General features: G+C 32.6%; 1 protein-coding gene across 3 annotated transcripts in view; it reads right to left on the bottom strand.

Moving 5' to 3' along the window:
• Nucleotides 1-2,934: 2,934 nt before the first annotated feature.
• Nucleotides 2,935-19,220, bottom strand: part of Tfpi (tissue factor pathway inhibitor (lipoprotein-associated coagulation inhibitor)) — a 65,489-nt gene continuing 49,203 nt past the window's right edge. Inside the window, exons 7-8 of one of the 3 annotated variants that reach the window (XM_013030560.1) lie at nt 5,344-5,523; nt 2,940-4,626 (exon numbers count right to left, since the gene is read on the bottom strand). In XM_013030560.1, coding sequence (XP_012886014.1) covers nt 4,520-4,626; nt 5,344-5,523 — 287 coding nt within the window. In that variant the 3' untranslated portion in view covers nt 2,940-4,519. Of the gene's footprint in view, nt 4,627-5,343; nt 5,524-16,137; nt 16,333-19,220 lie in introns of those variants that run through there. The other 2 variants (XM_013030574.1, XM_013030567.1) reach the window with 2 other exon arrangements.

Genomic DNA, 19,220 nt, shown 5'->3' on the forward strand with positions numbered 1-19,220 from the left:
AAGGAAGCACAAAATAAATGCAATTTATATTATATCATCTTATATGCTTTAAGGATCTAATAATGCTACTGAGTTTCTGTTCTATTTTAGGGAAAATTGAGGCAAATAAGTAACTAATGACTGACAATATTTCCCCCAAATCTGACGTATCATGTATTTTCTTTAGCTCTGTGAAGGCTGCAGAGTCAGTATATTTTCGCAACTGGATGCTGGCATAACTGGAACTTAGAGCATAGCATGTTGATTTGGTAAACCTGCTCCTTTGTGGGATCATGCTGCCATCAATTTACTTTAGTCCTCCAAACGTACTCAGATACATGTTTTCAGAAAGTTAAGATGAAAATTATATGGATGTAAGTCAAATTATAGGGGTTATTGGGGGGCAGCATTTAGGTAATTCCACAATGAGAAAAGAAATTAGTAAGCATTAAAAAATTGGAAAATGTAGTACCATGTTCAACGATTTGATATTAGGACATCCTGCTACCTCAACTATTTTCCTCTTTGAATTCTGGCTTCTTTTCAATTAATTTATGTCCAATATTTATATAAGGGAAATAATGCAAGTTTTTGAATGTTTGGAAAGGATGATATAAATAGTAGTAATCATATTTTATACTTTGTAAGTTGTTAGAGACATAAAACATGACTATATTTCAAATGAATTTTATGTTGAATCATTAAAGAAATAAAAAAGAACATACTAGTATTTGATTCTACCTTTTTAAACCAATTTTAGAAAGTTCCTTTATTAAAAATATTTTTAGTACTCCTGGACAATTATTTCAAAATATATTGTTAAAAATAAAAAAAACTTCTGCTATTTTCTTTGATTCTCAGAATCTTGTTAACAGTAAAATTTTTTATTTCTATCTGTATCTGCAATTTTTCCTGAAAAGTTTCCACTCTAGCTTTTAATTGCATAGTTTACTTGTATCATGGATTAGGCTATAGCCTTAATTCGGAACCACCTTTAACTGACTACTTTATTTGAGTTATTGCTTAGACTATATTCTAAAACCTTAAACAATTATGTATTTGATAAATTGTCATAACAACAGCTGCTGTTTTAATGAAAACATATGAGACAAACAAAATGTCAATTACTTTATATTTGTGCCACCGGCATTTCTCCCAACCATGTCACTGACCAAACAATACAGGATTAAAGGTAGAAATGCTTACTAGCTCAAAATCAGGTTGATTCAAATGAAAACTTAATGCCCTTTATTATTATATTTGATTTGGTGTTAGATTTGTTTCTTCTGCAATCTTTAAAGCATTTCCATTTAGTCGGATATTGACAGTCAATTGAGATGAGGGTAGCTCACTGGATTTGAAAGGATTTTCTCCCTAAATGAATTTGACTCTGTGTATGTAGCTAGTAAAAGAAAAATAAGGTGAATTTCTTAACAGTTTACTAAAACAATTTCCTAATGTATATTTAACTTTCCAACTTTGAAGACTCTCATTAAACAACTGGCAGCAGTTTAGAATAAAAAATAGTGAATGTTTATTTTAGCACTGGAGTCCCCATTTCTTGGCACAAGGGATTAGTTAGGTAGCTCACAGCTGCTGACATTGTAGAAGTCTCTGGATACTTCCCTAGAATGATTTGTAATGTTTGTGATCCATTCTGTTGAGAACAGGGGATATGTTAAAAATGAAAGACTGTCAGAAAATCAAAGTGCTTGCTTTGGGATTACAAAAAATTGTCGAGAAAGGAAGTAGCTTCTTCTGGCTTCTAACTTGACAGAATCTTCAGGTCAAGAGTAATAATCAGTAAATGAGAATTATACCTGGTGTAAAAATACAGATTAAAAATAGATCATAACCACCATGATAATCAGAGTTGTAATTAACTTGGCTAATACAACAAATACAGAAGAGCCAATCATTGCTAATGTGGACAGATCTTGTACTCCTTAAGTTTGGCTACAAGGAAGATGTATTTAAAACTTTTTAGGAACTGGGCAATAGTTACTCATGTGTGTAATCCTAGCCACCCAGAAGACTGAGATCTTAGGATCATAGTTCAAAGCCAGCTTGAGCAGGAATGTCTGTGAGACTCTTATCTCCAATAACCACCAAAAAAAGCAAGAAATGGAGTCATGGCTCAAGTAGCAGAGTATTAGCCTTTATCAGAAAAATCACCTAGGCCCTGAGTTCAAGTCCTGAGACTGGCATGCGTGCGCAAACACACACACACACACACACACACACACCCAGCAAAACACTTACTAGGGTTGGATGCAGCAATTCACACCTGTATTCCTATCTACTCAGGTGTGTAAAATTGAGAGGATTGCAGTTAAAGGTCAATATGGAAAAAAACAAACCCACAAAAACAAATACAAAAAGAAAACCCCTCAGTTCCATCTCCAACACATAAAAAACAATGTTGGAGCTATGACTCCAACAACAGAACAAACAAATTTATCAAGATAAAATATAGATTGAAATGAAAGATTAAATTTCAATTTAATCTTATTAATTAAATTTAATCTCATTAATTGTATTAAAATCAAATATTTGTTTATCTTAAGCTAAATTGTGTTCTTCTTTGATTTGAAAGGGTCAGAGGTAAAGATGGAAAGCATGAGGAGAATGGAGTGTCACTCTTGGCAATATTGTCTTTGATGCCTCCAAAGGGAATCCTAAAAACATACAATGCAGTTGGCATAGTGGCAGCATTTGGGCAGGTCAGTGCTGTATTGTTTAGTAAAAATACTCAACCTTAAAGAACTATTTATTAGGGAGAGGGGAGATGGGAAGAAATAGTAAGGGGAAACAAAGGAGGAGGCAACAATGCTTGATAAGAATGTAATTGTAACCCCTCTGTATGATATTTTCACACACACAAAAAAAAGATTAACAAAAAGAATTATTTACTGAGCATTTGAAATCCAGATGCAAAATTTTCTTAAAATTACATAAGCTATTAATACAGTATAATGGTGTATGTTTTGCAGGTCTGAATGAAAATGTCTTGCATCTTAGGACTTTGCATAGTCCATCTTGGAACATTGTGATTGTAAAGCTAAAGCTGGCATCAGATGGACTGCTTTCAGATGTAGGTCCTGAGTAGGGAATCAAGTCTTTAAATGGAAATTCAGCATGAATTAAAAATACATATTAGTGAAAAGACATTTCTCTGAATTGAAGTAGGTATGAAAGCAAACACTTTTGGGGAAAGAACTAACTAGTGAGTTCAGGGACTATTTTGAGTTATGACAAAATATGCTAAATTTCTGAAGCTATCTTTTTAGTACTGATGGGCTATGTAGACAGCAAAAGCATGAGAGTTGCATGAACCTTGTGGAAAAGAAAGAATGAATTGAAAACTGATTAGAAATTGATAATATTTGAGGAAAAATGAAAAATCAAAATTATGTTCAAATTTCAAAATTTGAGGGATGTGTGAGAAGCTATAAAGCCAAGGCAAATGGATGAAGTGGTTTGTAATTTCTAGATGAAAAGTCAAGTTTATATGTGAAACATAGAGAACATCACAGAAATGTCCATAGTGTTGGTGGGTAACCACAGCACACATGCTCAGTTGCAGGGTGATACAGGGAATTAACTTCAAAGAAAGAAACTGGAAAAATAAGTGGGAAAGGCTAGACTTTCTAGCAGAATTTTTCATGTTGCTAATTCCCCCTCTGGAGAAGAAATTACTAGTTGCTATGTGAAATCTTCATGATAAATGAAGGCTTCAGAGAGTCTCTGAATGTTCCAGAAATATTCTTGCTATTTAGAAAAAGCAAACTTTTTTCAAGGAATAAAATTCAGAACACAGGTAAAAGTTCACTTTTTCATAGTTTCAACTTATCATTAGTACAGGATTAGTCAGCTGTACTTTATGATAATAAAAAAGCTAAACCATCCCAAATCAGGAAGCTCATGATGTAGACTTGATTGCTCTTTACTCAAAGACAGTTTGGTTCAGAATTGATTGAGGTACTAATGAGTATAAAAGAAGGAAAAACATGTTTAGGGAGAGAAGCATGTGATCAATTCCATTATTAATTCTTTCTAAAGGCACTATTGAGCAATTTTTATCAGAAGCATGTATTTGTTGCAATTTTACTCATGAAAACTAAAACTGGCTTGTTATTTATTTAGTAGCTTCATTTCTTAATCAGGTAATAAACCAGCAAGGATAACATCATAGATATAATCATAGAAATAAGGCAAACATAGTCTAAAAAGATGATCCACAAATTGGAAAAAAATTAATTGACTCATTGTAACCAGCAATACAACTTTTATTTAAATAGAAAATAGAAAGAAAATAGAAAGGAAAAGAATAAATTCACAGTAGCCAGTTAATAAATCACAGCTTTTGAATGAGTACATTGATGAGATAAAAAAGAAATTCTAATTAATAATAAGTCTGATTAGGCTAAACTATTATTTTATGAACTTATTACTGACAGTATTTTATCAGAGGACAGAATTGTCATGGTGGAACCACTCGTATAAAATATTTAGCAGAATTCATCATATTATATAAAAATTATATTTTTTCAACAATGATTTCTTCATACAATATTTTCACTGGCTGATTCTTCTTTTTTCTCTTGGTTTTAATTAGTCCTTGTTTTGCTATTCTTTTCAGGTAACCTATAAGAGGAATAGAAAAAATTTCTGAGTGAAATGAAAGCATAATAAAATATTTCATCTAAAATTTCCTTAAATTGTATTCTGGTGTTATTCCTGAAGATGCATTTTCTTAACCTCCTTTCATAATAATATAGTGGAAGTTAAATGTAAAAAGGAGTGTGTCACGCAAGATCAGTGGCAGGAGGGAGAGGGAGTGGAAGGGAAAGGCACATGTGTGTAGACCTGTGTGCATGTGTGTGAATGCATGTGCATGTGTGTGAATGTATGTGCATGTATGTGAATATGGGTATGGAGACAGCAAAATGAAACCCATCAAACACTGGAAAAATGAGAGCCAGAGTATGGGAATATAATGGAGAACATGAACTTTTTCAAAGTCTACCATATCTGGAATTATCTTTTATGAATATTAACTTAAACACCAAATTTTAAAAAGTTAGCTTAGAGGCATTTTGTTATAATCCTTAAAAATAAATTCTTAGTATTTAGGCATTTAAGAAATAATAACTTGCATTGTTTAATTTTTTAATGACTTAGTAAGAGGAATTACTGTGAGCAAATTTAACAATATCTAAATCTAGTTGAAAAGAGCCTATCTATTAATTGAAGCATCATACTGTTATAACAATAGGCAAATAATTTCATGATCATTAAAATGTGTTCATAACTTCAAGGAAACTTATTCTAAACACTCATCAATGAGAAGAACTTCTGTACCTTTTTTACATGTCCTTATACATGCCCTTTTAGTAGTGAAATTGTTTTCATTTCCCCCACATCCGCTGTACTTAAAGAGATGGCATTTCCCAGTGTCTGAATTGAAGTAGAACCTGTTTACACTGGCATTGCACAGTCCTCTGTCTGCTGGTGTGAGACACCATGATGGGCCATGATATTCTAAAAGAATACCAAGAAAACATCATCAGATCTTTGTTATAGAGAGCCTGTAAAGTCTCTTATTACATAGTTTACAAATTAGAGTTTTAGGACATGTCTATATAAGACAATAATATTAATAATAAAAATAGTACATTATAAAATTCATGGTAGTTTCCATAAATCTAAACAGCCACAGTAATAACATCTTTAAGGCACTAAAAACTGGAGTCATTTGCTAAAGGGAAGTCCTATGATAACTTGGGCATGATTAAAATAGATTTAAACATTGAACTTTCAATGATTAACTACATACTTATCAACATACAAAAACAAAACTATGCATATTTATTTGCATAATGAAATAAACCACAAGTTTGGAAAAGATAGAATGGTCTGTCAATGGATCCAATGACTTTCAAGAACAGACCAGAAAGCAGAACTTTGACAATGACATACAGGAGAGTATTAGTTTCAGCGTGGTAGCAGTTTTTAAGTTCCTTTGGGAGTGTCTGTCAGTGAGGGGAAGCTGGTACTGTTAGCAGCCTGCAACTTCACTTGAGGTTAGTAAACTGATTCTCCAGGTAAGTTGGGCACTGCACAACCCATGCAGAGAAACTTGAGTGGTTTGCCACATGGTGAGGTGTGATACTACACAATTGCTAAATGGTCAACAGTGGCAAAAAGTGTCTAACTCCCAGGAATCCAGTAGTAAACAAAGGCACATAAATTGTACGGAAAGGAAGCACTATTTTGGTAAACTGATTTAGAGTAGTAAATTGTGAAAGAAAGAAAATGAAAAAAATGTGGAAACAATTTTAATTTGATAACACACTTTTATCATGTCCTGGTTTCTAGATAATTATGAAAAAATTACAGTGTTGTAATATACTAACTCATGTAATACAGGAAAAATTAAACATTATTAGAAATAAACATTATTAGAGTAAACATTATTAGAAGTGTAGATGAGAGTAATAACTTAGATAACTTTTTTTGGTCAAAATTCAAGAACTGTAATCAGGTAATGAATATTATTTTATTGGGGTTTTTAGATATATAAACATTGTCTTTGAAGGAACTCATAAAGTCTTTAAATTAAACATTAAACAAGTAATAACTTTATCCAACATGACTACTTTTATGTTTGTTTTTTTGGGGGTCGGGTCGTGGGGTCTGAACTCTGGGCCTGGGCGCTGTCCTTCAGTTCTTCAGCTCAAGGCTAGCGCTCTACCACTTGAGCCACAGTGTCACTTCCGGCTTTTATTCTTTTTGCTTATGTGGTGCTGAGGAATGGAACTCAGGGCCTTTTGCATGCAAGGCAAGCGCTCTACCACTGAGCCATGTTCCCAGCCCCTTTATGTATATTTTAACAGGATTGAATACCATCATGTCTTTGGAGAAAATATGTTATAAAGTTTCTATAAAATATTGATATTTTTCATCACTAATAATGGCTTCTGTGAGGGAATTTTGTGGATAATGCAGGTATGTTGTAATTGCAAATTACTCCAATGTGTCTCCTATGGGTTTTTATTACATAACTTAGAATTTGAAATGATTAGCAGCTACAACTTTATCATATAACTTGTCAAGGCTATTACCCATGTCTAGAAACAAAACAGACTAGAGGCACCCGGCCTTATTTGAGAAACTGAGAAAATTGTTTCTCTTTTTATTGTTTTCTCAACAAGAATGTATGGTTACTTCATAATAAATATATATATATATATATATATAAGACAACACATAAACTACATCTCAATTTCACTTCAGCATTTTGGACACAAGATGTTTTAGCCCACTAAGTTGTAGATGATATATGTATAAACTATGTTCTTTACAAATGTCTTTTATTAGGTCTTAGAAGCAGTCCCTTCTCTAACACCCCATATTCCAGGACACAGAAAATTTTATTTTACAAGGATCCAAACACTGCTCCCTCACCCCGTAAGACACAACCCATGATAAACCTAGCCTTAAAAAACAAACAAAGCCAATTCTATCTGGGCACTGGTGGCTCACACAAAGCTGGCTGGGGCAGGAAAGTCAGTGAGATTCTTTATCTCCAATAAACTACCAATGAGGCAAGAAGTGGAACTGTATAGTACTACCCTTGAGCAAAAAGCTCCGTAATAGAGCTGGTCCCCTGAGTTCATGCACCAGGACTGGCACACATGAGAGATCACACACACACACACACACACACACACGCGGCAATCCTGTTTCAAAGGGAGGACAAGCAAGCCTGGTATAGTAGGGACAATAGATTCTGACCTACAAGTCAGAGAACTAAAGACAAGAATACAGGTGAAAACTAGGACCATATCAGCCCTTTCCAACTCCATACGGGCTATGACATAAGTGAAAATAGGGAACATGTAGGCTGTAGATTCTGTCTTCCTGTGACCATCCATCAATGCAACAACGTCCACTATCAATGAGACCTACTCAAAAGTCAGAGGAAAATGTTCTCTAGAATTCAGAACAGGGCTGGGGGCAGAGGGAAAGCAAGGGTTTGGTTGTAAAGCAGACTTACATAGCATAGATGTTATTTCTCAATCTCACTTCTGTTTAATTACCCAAGCAATGTTTTACTTTGACCTGATACTCTTTGTGACTGGTACATCTGAGTGTCTGGTAGGCTTCCCCTCAGCCTGGGATGTGTGTGCAGATATGCACTCCTCCGCCTTGGTGTCTCATACTTCTTTCCTACCCTGCTTCATGCCATCCTGATGCACCTTCTTGCCTACACAGATAAACAGTCGCAGCTTCTTCCTCACCAAAAATGATGTTCCTAACATTAGAGAGAATATTTCCATAACTCGAGATTACTCACAAGGGATATTGTATTTTATCATAGGTAATTTTAGATTTTTTTGTTGTTGTTGGTCGGTCGTGGGGCTTGAACTCTGGGCCTGTGTGCTGTCCCTGCGCTCTTCAGCTCAAGGCGAGTGCTCTACCGCTTGAGCCACAGCACCACTTTCGGTTTTCTAGTGGTTTATTGGAGATAAGAGTCTCATGGACTTTCCTGCCTGGGCTGGTTTTGAACTGTGATCCTCAGATCTCAGCCTCCTGAGTAGCTAGGATTACAGGCGTGAGGCACCGGCGCCCAGCTAAAAATGTAATAGATTACCATGATTTTGCAAGTTTTATAAGATATCACTCTTTAGAAATGTGAATTGCATAGGATAAAGATACAATTTTGAACGTTTGAACAATAAGATTATTATTGGATTACTATAGCATTAACTATAGTAGAATAAAAGTAAGGAGATAGTTTCTCCAGGCCATTTTAGCTCTAGGAATTTTTGAGTTCTTGATTAATACTGTGAAATCTCTAGAGATAAGATTTTTTAACCTCATGAGGTTATAAATTTAATTTGTAAATTAGCACATTTATTCTAAATATATATGTATGTATATATGTCTCTGTATAAGAACTCACCTATTCAAAAATCCAGATTTTGTCATCTATAATGAAAAAATATAAAGGTTTTGAAGTATATAATATAACTCTTTCTGGCCTAAATTATAATTATTAACAGAAATTTTAAGATAGAATAAAAAGCACTAACCTGGCTTTTGTTCCTTTTCCCTAGGAAATGTAATAACAAATGCATTCAGTCACTGAGAGCAAGATGAGCAGCTTCCACCTGAAGGGGTTTTGATAGGTTCTACAATTCAGGATCCCTTGCCTTATAAATTTTATTTCTTCTGGTAGGAACCCCTATGAAGTAGTTTAACCGCTAAAATGTGAGGTAATACTCCAGAGTTAATTTTATAAATGTCTACAATAATCTTTGAGCCTCATACTCTACATTTTTATAGTGTATTCCCATTTTACCTGCTCTTACAACTTAGGAGACAATTCATAATTTGCTAAGTAATTTTTTTTGAGTTCTAAGTCTTAAAGAATTGAATAGTGATGCCTTTTACTTATTTTCTCCTGTATTTTTATAGTAAAGGGAAGTATGAATATAAAATTGTTATGAATTTTCTTTGAAAAATAATATAAAAGCATAACAAATATAAAGTTTCTCGATAATTTGATTGGTGCACTTAAACTACAATTGGTAGTTTGGTAATGAGAGCATCTATTAATACGCTCATTTACATCTTTATTTCTTTTGCTATATTTCAAAATATTTAGTGGATATGTCTCTTTATTTTTATGCAACTATACCTCTTTCTTGATATATGCACAGTATTACATTTCATTCATTGATTTCTATATAGATGATTGATTTATTGACTCATGAATATATAGACTATTTCAAATAAGTTTTGTTTCTCAGTTCCAGACAATAGCTTATGAACATTCTTGTAAACTAGTCTTTATACTCCTAGATGAGATATTTTAAAAGTATAAGATTTATATCAAAGCTACATTTAATTGATAACTTCGTAGATGTTGCTGGCTTTTCCAATAATATTTTTGTTAGTCTTCCAGTTTAATAAATAATATTTAAAAGGTATCTAAATATTATTTAACAAATCAAAGACCTCACTGAATATTTGTATTTATAATTCATCACTTTTCTTCCTCCCACACAAACAAAATTGGAAGGTTACTACAGACAAATAATTGCTTAGAACATCTCAAATGTTTTGCAAAATATCACTTACATAGAACTAAGGTGCCTTACTTCATGTACAACTTACAAATTTAGAAAGATACATAATTAGTTATAAGCTCTGTGATTACAAGAGCATTAAGATGTTGCAAAATATGTATCTTAAAATCAATAAAATATTTTATCACATTTTACATATGATAAAATAATAATTCCAGCAGCCACTTCTTGTCATTTACCTTAATTGTTTCATGGGGGGAGGTCAAAAAGAAAGCAAACTAAAAGAAATAAGAAATAGTAAAATGAATTATCAGATAGTGTTGATACTGATACTATGTAATACTATGTAATGTGAGTAATACTAATACTATGTAATGTGAGAATTGGCCAAATTTTTGTTTTCTGTTTTTTATATTTTCTCTGTGTTGTCTGAAATTTGAATAACCAAGTTACATAATAAGAAAATTTCTTAGAGTACATTCAATGTCTTGAGATCACAAAGACAATTCAGCAGCAGGAAATCTGCCTCTAGATGGGGAATGGATAGTGATCTGCTTTTGTCCCTAGACCACAGGAAAGCTTGTCTGTATTCATTAGATGGGGTGATGGTAACTGGCAGACGTTTACATTGTATGCAGTGTGGAGAAGAGGACAAGGCCTGAGGAAACAATCATGTGGGGATATTTTTTTCTCTCTCTCTGTATACTGGGCATTTAGCTGAGGTTGAAGTGCAGGAAGGTTGTCTGCCTGGGAATTTGGAACTGAAGATTATGGAGAATAGCCTAGACAGAATAAGGAGATGCTTTCAAGGTTGGAAACTTGTCTTGAAACTGTACTGCATGGTCAGTCATTGAGAGACAGAGACAGAGGGAAGGAGGGTAATAACAAGTTTTGAAACTCTTACAAATATAATTCTCTAATATAATTATGTCTTACAATAAAGTAGGAAAATTTTTTCCTGCTGACATACAAATTTGAAAACCCCATGAAAGGTGAAAAAATCGTGCTTGTATTAATTTGTTGGTCAGTTTTCAAGAAAGAATAAAAAGATAGGATTATGGGTGATGAAAAGTAAGAATCAGAATGCTTCTGATTGATTTGGTGTACCTTAGAAAAATATGCTCATCTAAAGAGCAGAATGTACATAACAAGTATGAAGAAGGCGGGGATCTTGAATTTGAGACCATCCTAAGCCACAGAGTGAAACGTTGTTTCAAAATAAAACAGAAGCCACCAAACAAAAAGTAATGAAGACTTTTCTTGAATTCTAATATATTGGACTTTATTAAGTATATATTAATCCACCATTGGACATATTAAAAATGAACAAAAAGTTCTGATCTTACTTCATATATGAAACACACTTAATCAGATATGTGGGGGTTGAATCTAGTGAATCTCAAAAAGGGAGAGTATAAAATAAGACCACTAAAACTACTTCTTTGCCATTGAGTAAAATTGAGCACCAGACATAAAGAGACATAATGACAGTTGGAGAGAAGATATGTCAAGTTTTTCCATACCTTTTGACTTAGAAGAATTTTTATTGTGAAAATAGATCTCCATCTTTGAGAAAAATTTTTAAAAATATATTAGGAAATATCAAATTAGGAAACATGAAATTAAGAGAATTTCATAACTTATTACATTACTATGACTATCTTTCATTGTGGCTTTTATTTAGAAAAATCTTTTAGTGAAAGTGAGATCAAATATACCTAGGGAATAGCCAGCAAACTAATCCAAGATGGAATACAGAAGATCACAGGTTTTGAGAAAACAGAATATTTGGTGGACTTGGTTTGGTGAATGCCCAATAAGTCTACATAGCTCTCTGTCTTCCAGTAATACTTGTGTAAGTCACTGGCTTGGCTTGATAGACTAACATAAAGGTCATTTGTTTAATCTAAATCCTTCCCATTTTTTAAAGGCACGCCTGCAAAGCACAGAACTACCGTGTGTTCATTATTCCAATTCTCTAATGTGGAAGATACCCAAGATTTTTGGAATTCAACTGCAATCAGTATATAGATATGTTATATATACAGCATATAATACATAACTATATAATATATATATTACATATATTGTTGGAAGTCAATTATATAGATTATAATATATTACATAATATATAACAATATTATAGTATATAATAGATACAATATATAGTAATATATTATCTTCTATCATGTGGAAAATAGTCAAGTTTTATGGAATTCAACTACAATCAGTAAATCTCTCTCTCTCTCTCTATATATATATATCTCAGGTTTATATATATATACATATATACTGATTCAACTACAATCAGTACAAATATATCAGTTGTATATATTAATTGTAGTTGAATTCCTCTCTCTCTCTCTCTCTCTGTCTCTATATATACACACACACACACACACACACACACACACACACACATATCTGTAGGGCAGGTCAAAAACTTGGAAAGATGAGTTTGCAAATTCTATGATTAAAAATAAAATCCATTGTCATTGTATTTGATTCTGGTGCCCTGCATCTTTTTTTTGTTGCTGTTGTTGGTCGTGGGGCTTGAACTCTGGGTTTGGGCGCTGTCCTTGTGCTCTTCAGCTCAAGGTGAGCCCAGTACCGCTTGAGCTACAGCGCCACTTCCAGTGCCCTGCATCTTGTATATACAGTTTTCTAATTTGGAGAGGGGAAGGGAAATAACAAAATGCTGAAATAAGGATACAGGATGACCCATTTAACAATGAGATATACAAGACAGTAAGTTGAAAACGAACTTTACAACTTTGCTGGGGGTGGGGAAGGGACGAGGAAGGTAGGGATGGTAGGGGAAGTATAAAGGAGGGTGTAACAATGCTTCCTAAGAAATGGACTCATTACCTTGCTCATGTAACTGTAACCCCCCTGTATAGTATCTTTACAATAAAAATATATATAAAAAATCCAAAGATCCAAAAATCCAAAGTGTACTCATATTTTTTAATTACGTTTGTATTTTACAAGAGCCATATGCCATTTCAGATACTTGCAATATGATCTATATTGAATTGGTACATTTCAAAGTTATATTTATTCATACGAAAATTACAAAGGAAATGCACATAAATAATATATTTGATTATCATCTTTTTCTGCTGAAAGTCTCAGGTGACACCATTTCATTATCAGTGCCTTTTGAGTGTCTTTACTTTCTGTATTAGTCTTAGGGCTTGAACTCAGAGCCTATGTGCTGTACCTGATATTTTTTGCTCAAGGCTAGGGCTCTATCACTAGAGCCTGAGCTCCACTTTCAACTTTTTAAGTGGTTAATTGGAGATAAGAGTCTCATAGACATTTTGCCTTGGCTGCCTTTGAACCATAATCCTCTGATTTCAGCCTCCTGAGTAGCTAGGATTAAAGATGTGAGTCACTAGCATTGTCATTTTTGAGTTCTTACTGACTAATAAAACAATGAATTAAGAATTTTGTGTTATTAAAATATTTGCAAATATTTTATATGTGGAGGCTCCACATATAACAAATGAGGAATTCAAGGCTGAGAGAAATTATGATTTTTTTCAAGCCACAAAACAAGTTGCTAAATGGCAGGACTGAAGACTAAAATATTTAAAGAATAACTGGGCGATAACAATAACTTTTTCAAACTGAATAAACATTTCACAAGATCTTTATACCTAATCTCTAAATTCCCTTGCCAGTAAAGTTGTAGTTCAAAATGGGTAGATGTGCTTTATTCTCAATTACATGTATCCATTGCATTTCATTAAGTTTGAATGGGGAAAGATATCTAATTTCAATAGGTCACCAAAGAGGGAGGTGGAAAGTAAGTTTTAGGTGTAATTTTTCTGAGCCAAACAGAATATTCACATATTTAAAGGCAAGATTTATTTGTTTGGTGTGTTAAATCTAGACTGTTTTTAGAGATGACTGACAACTGAAGTTCTAGATTTTTATGTATTCTGAGATCATCACCATATCAGTCAGTGTAAACCATTTATAGTATTATGTGTTATTAAAGCTGGAAATACATGATGATACTTCTCTATTAAAAGGTAGTTGCAATTTGCCTGATTAGGACATTTATTCACTCAAGCACATTAATACATTCAGCTTCATTTCTGCAAAGATTTTCCAGTATTCAAACAGAAAAGGAATTCAGAGAACTACACACAGCAGAGTAGCATTACTTTTCTAGAGTATGCCTGTCTTATTCATAACCTGCCTTTTCATTATCATATCAAATTCATTACAGTAAGGATTTTTCTCTTTTATTAGAAAAATGCTTTATCAAATTAGTCATAATATATCAATTAAAAGTTTTGATTGTATTAGTCTATAAATAATTTTATTTTATAGTTGTACAATGATCATATAGTTAATTTTGTTTAAAAATTTTTAATTATGTTTTTTTCTTATTTTCATTTGAAAATTCTAAACTTAATTTCTATTTTTTACTGAATAAAAATAATGTTATTTAAAATAACATTTAAAATAATGTTTCTTACACATTGAAAGTAGTGATATTTCCCTATTAAATGTGTTTATATATGTGTATGTATGTGTTTGAAAAATCATTTCTTTGGAGGACTCTTCTGTCTAGGGCAAAATATTATCTTTGATTAGACTTCATATGATCCAGGAAGAAAGAGATTAGAGAAGTAAGCAGTGCTCACCTAAGATGACTGCATTTGGATGCGCATGATTTTGGCACAGATGAGGTGTCACATTTTTGTCTCTTACCAGTACTTCTACCAGGAAGTAGGAGGCCCCATGGAGGTCCTCCAAAAGTTATCTATTTGGGGGAGCCAGCTTGTGAGAAAATCAGCACAGATTAGCTGAGCTGGCATGTTTAAATTATGAGAAAGGTTGCTATGTCCCTTGGTTCTTGATATGACAACATGTTTGAAAAGCAGGATTCTTCTTTGGAACTGTGTGTGGGTTGTGGATGGAATATAGTTTTTAGAATTTTTCACAGTGTTCGTGACTTACTGGGGTGTGCAGCTGAATGTTTAGCTCCTTGACTGAGAAGGTAATTTCTTCCAAGAAAGTTTTCAGGATTGTGATATTCTTCTACATGTAAATATATCTTTAACAAAAGGCCTAATAGGTAACTATATTTATGCAAATATACAAACCTATAAATTGATTATATCAGTCAATGACAGTGTTTGGTTGTTGTTGCTAGCATAAAATTTCTTTCAGATGACCAACAATAACCAAAATGTCTTTTCGTAAACAGATTTATATACGTGTACATACATGTGTTTTTATTTCTTTTCCATTCCTCCATGTATATATGTGTGTGTACATATATGGGTACATATATGTATACATATATATACTATATATGAATGCATATATAGTACATACATATGTATATACATATATAGTAAATATGTACTATATATTTATGTATACTATACTATATATGTATGCTATATGTATACTATATATGTATACAGACATCTGTATACATATACTATATATTATATATGTATGCATATATACTATATACATAATACATATATAGTATATGTATACAGATATCTGTATACATATACAGTATATATATACATTTGTATATATATGTATATATATGCAGAGAAAGGGCGAGAGAGAGTCTACTGAGTACATTGAATACAGTCAGGAAACAGAATTCATTGTAGTCAAATTGTTTTCAACATGATATCCAAACATTTTCTCTGAATTTGATGAACTGGCACAAAATAATGTCATCAGGGTCAAGTACCTAAGTATTTCATTTCTTAGCCAAAGGGAAACTATGAGAGATTGGATTACCAGTTGTTCTTTATCTACCCAAAATAGACATATTTCATATATAAAAAGTTGATGTAGTCTCAAAGTAGTTGTTAAAAACTGATATATAGAAGCAGGAGAATTAGAAAAATATCTCACTTTTTTATGGACAGATACACCCAAAAGTCCTAGAACAATCTGACTACTTAGAGAAAAATAGTTCAAAATCTAAAAATAATTGAAAGCAATAGTTCAAAACTACCAGTAAGATACAGTAAGAGGATCATATTAACTATGCGTGCAAATATTAAAACTTTATTAATGTTAAATCAAATACAATATGTAAACAATCTTAGTAGAAGGGAATATTCAAAATGCACATCTTAAAATATGTATAAAATGCTATCAAATCCTAAAAACAACATGAATACATCAATGTAGAAGATGTTCAGAAAGAGTTGGTAAGTCTGATCAGCATTCTTCGAACCATCATTTGTTCCTTTTGTAACTGTGGATCACAAAATTAATAAATGAAAAATGTAAGTCATCTGTCATGTACATAACACTAAGATAACACTGGAAGATGGTACAAGCTATAAAAAGTATAATCTCATTATATCCTCTTTCAGAAATTATCTGAGATAGCCACAAAGGCAAAGCAAATAACCAAAAACCCACAACAAAAACCACACGTAATAAATGACTAATATTAGGTATCCAAATGGGATACAGAAAACATGTTTTGTTATGTCAATGAAAGGGCATCTTGGAGAGAATCTTGGGTAAGAGAAACCACATCAAACATCATGTGCAACAAGCATGAGTTTGTGTTTAATAATAATGAATGAAGAGATCAATTTTAATGGAAAGAAAAATTTTATGATTAAGGGATAAATAAGAATATCTGACTTGGGAGGAAATAGGAAGAGAATCTTGGGTTTGAGGCCAAGTTGGGCAAAGTTAGTGAGATATTATCTCAAAACAAGAATTATGAACAAAAATCATTGGGGTTGAGCTCAAGAGGTAAAACACAACTCAAGACCTTTGGTTTAATTGTCACTCAAAATAAGAGCTGGCCTACGTGAAGTGGTAGAAGGCAATGCAGACATGTTTAATCTATGTGGATGAAGATAAATTAGCATAAAAATGTATCCATTAAAATTTATTTAGGGGGGGCTGGGAAGGTAGCTCAGCGGTAGAGTGCATGCCTTGCAAGCATGAGGCCCTGGGTTCAATTCCTCAGCACCACATAAACAGAAAAAGCTGGAAGTGGTGCTATGGCTCCAGTGGTAGAGCGCTAGCCTTGAGCTGAAGAGCTGAAGGACAGTGCCCAGACCCCATGGCTGGCAAAAAAAATAAATAAAATAAAATGTATTTAGGTTATAAACTTGTTTGATTAATGATAAAATTTAATGGATGCCTAAAACTAGTACAGCCATGTGAACAAAGTCATGTATAATTTATATTATATACAATTTTCTGTCCATGAGAATATTATACATAATATACCATATATATTGGCATAAATCAATATATAACACAATAAAATATATTGTATGATATATTGTGTAATATATGTTCATTTATGTCAGGAATTTGGATTATGTATAATATTTATTTCTAATATATTTGAATTACACCTAAATATTCTGGCTATCTATGTCAATCTTAACACTTCTGCAGCCTGGTTTGCCAAAGCTAGTGTTGATTCATGCTTGTCTTGGGGAGAATATCAAATCCTAATGTGTATATTTTATGAAAATCATATATTTATAAAAAATAAAACTTTCATAGATCAAATAAAATGATAGTTCTGATTATCTATCTATATTTCAAAAAAATGTAATCATTGTTTAGAATCTCCTATTGAATGATTGTCATTAATGTACTAGTTTAGTTTAGATGTGGTTGTTTAAAACTAAAACAAAACAAAACAAAACCACTAGAGATTATGGCTCTGAATAAAGCAGATAAGACTGAAAATGGAAGAGGTAAGCGGACATTTCACCTCAAACTCAATAAAATTTAATAATAGTTGAAAGAAGAGAAGCAATCAAAAATTCAAGTGAAATAATTGTAAAAAAAATAGAACTTGGAAAGTTTGGAAACAGGAGAAATTGAAAAGATAAGAAAAGTTATACAAGTATTTTGTGTTTGAAGCGTCATGATATGTTTCCATGACAAAATTATCAACTTGTTTTAATAAACAATTTTGAATTATTTGAGTATATGTAAATATATTTCTAGTATGAATTCTTCTTTAAAGATTACTCATAATTTTGATACTTGGTGTTTACTAGTACATTCATCTGAATAGTGCAAAATTTTGTTATTGTCTGAAATATTAATTTCTCTTACAAATAGGAACTTAAGCAGCTATTTTACAGATAAGAAACAAAGGCCTGGTAAATCAGTGTATTGTTCTGGGTCACATAGGGGAAGTCATAGGGAACATTTGATATGTATCATGAACAAGGAGAGTATTAGAAGATATTTTGCTCTCTATTCAGGAGGCTGAGATCTGAGGATCGTGGTTCAAAGCCAGCCAAGGGCAGGAAATTCCGTGAGACTCTTATCTCCAATTAACCACCAGAAAACTGAAAGCGGCGCTGTGGCTCAAAATAGTAGAGCACTAACCTTGAGCTGTAGAGCTTAGAGACAGCACCGAGGCTCAGAGATCAAGCCCCACAATCAACAAACAAACAATAAAAAAAATCCAGAAGATACTAAGATATTCTGATGTGCTGAAAACTTCTCTATAGCACTGATGTTTAACTTACACAAAGCCTATTGGGTTAACATGGTAGTATTGCCACATTAATTTTATAGTGGGAAGATAAATCTCAGAGAGGTTATGACTGAATTACTCAAGTCCCTCTATCTTTGGGTTCAATGATATTTTGTCCACTCTACAGTACTGTTGGTTATAAGAAGAAATCCAAGAAGAACCAATTGTTCAGGCTTCTATTCTGAAGCTTATGAACTTCAAAAGCACAACTTTGAGAATCACATTATTTCTCTTACAGAAGTAATGAGAACATGTATTTATTGTAACTAAATGAATATCCTCTTAATTCAGTTGAATGAACTTAAATGAGATTACTAGCTGTGTTCAGATATACTTTAGAAATCATTTAAAAAATCTCTGAGAGATAAGAAAGGAGCAGTCTTCAAAGTTGTCCATATAGCATATGAATATTGAACTATAGAACACAAGAGAAAAATAATAACTTTCTGTATATTGAATGAAGTATATTGAAATGAAGTAAGATCACTGGAAAAATATAAAATTCATTTACAATTGTATACTATCTTATAATATACAACAATTAAGAAATGAATTTTCCAAACTATCTTCTAATAGCTAGCGAACATTAAAAATTCTAAAATGCTTTT

Source organism: Dipodomys ordii, unplaced genomic scaffold (assembly GCF_000151885.1).
Source record: "Dipodomys ordii isolate 6190 unplaced genomic scaffold, Dord_2.0 Scaffold5, whole genome shotgun sequence".
NCBI lineage: Eukaryota > Metazoa > Chordata > Mammalia > Rodentia > Heteromyidae > Dipodomys > Dipodomys ordii.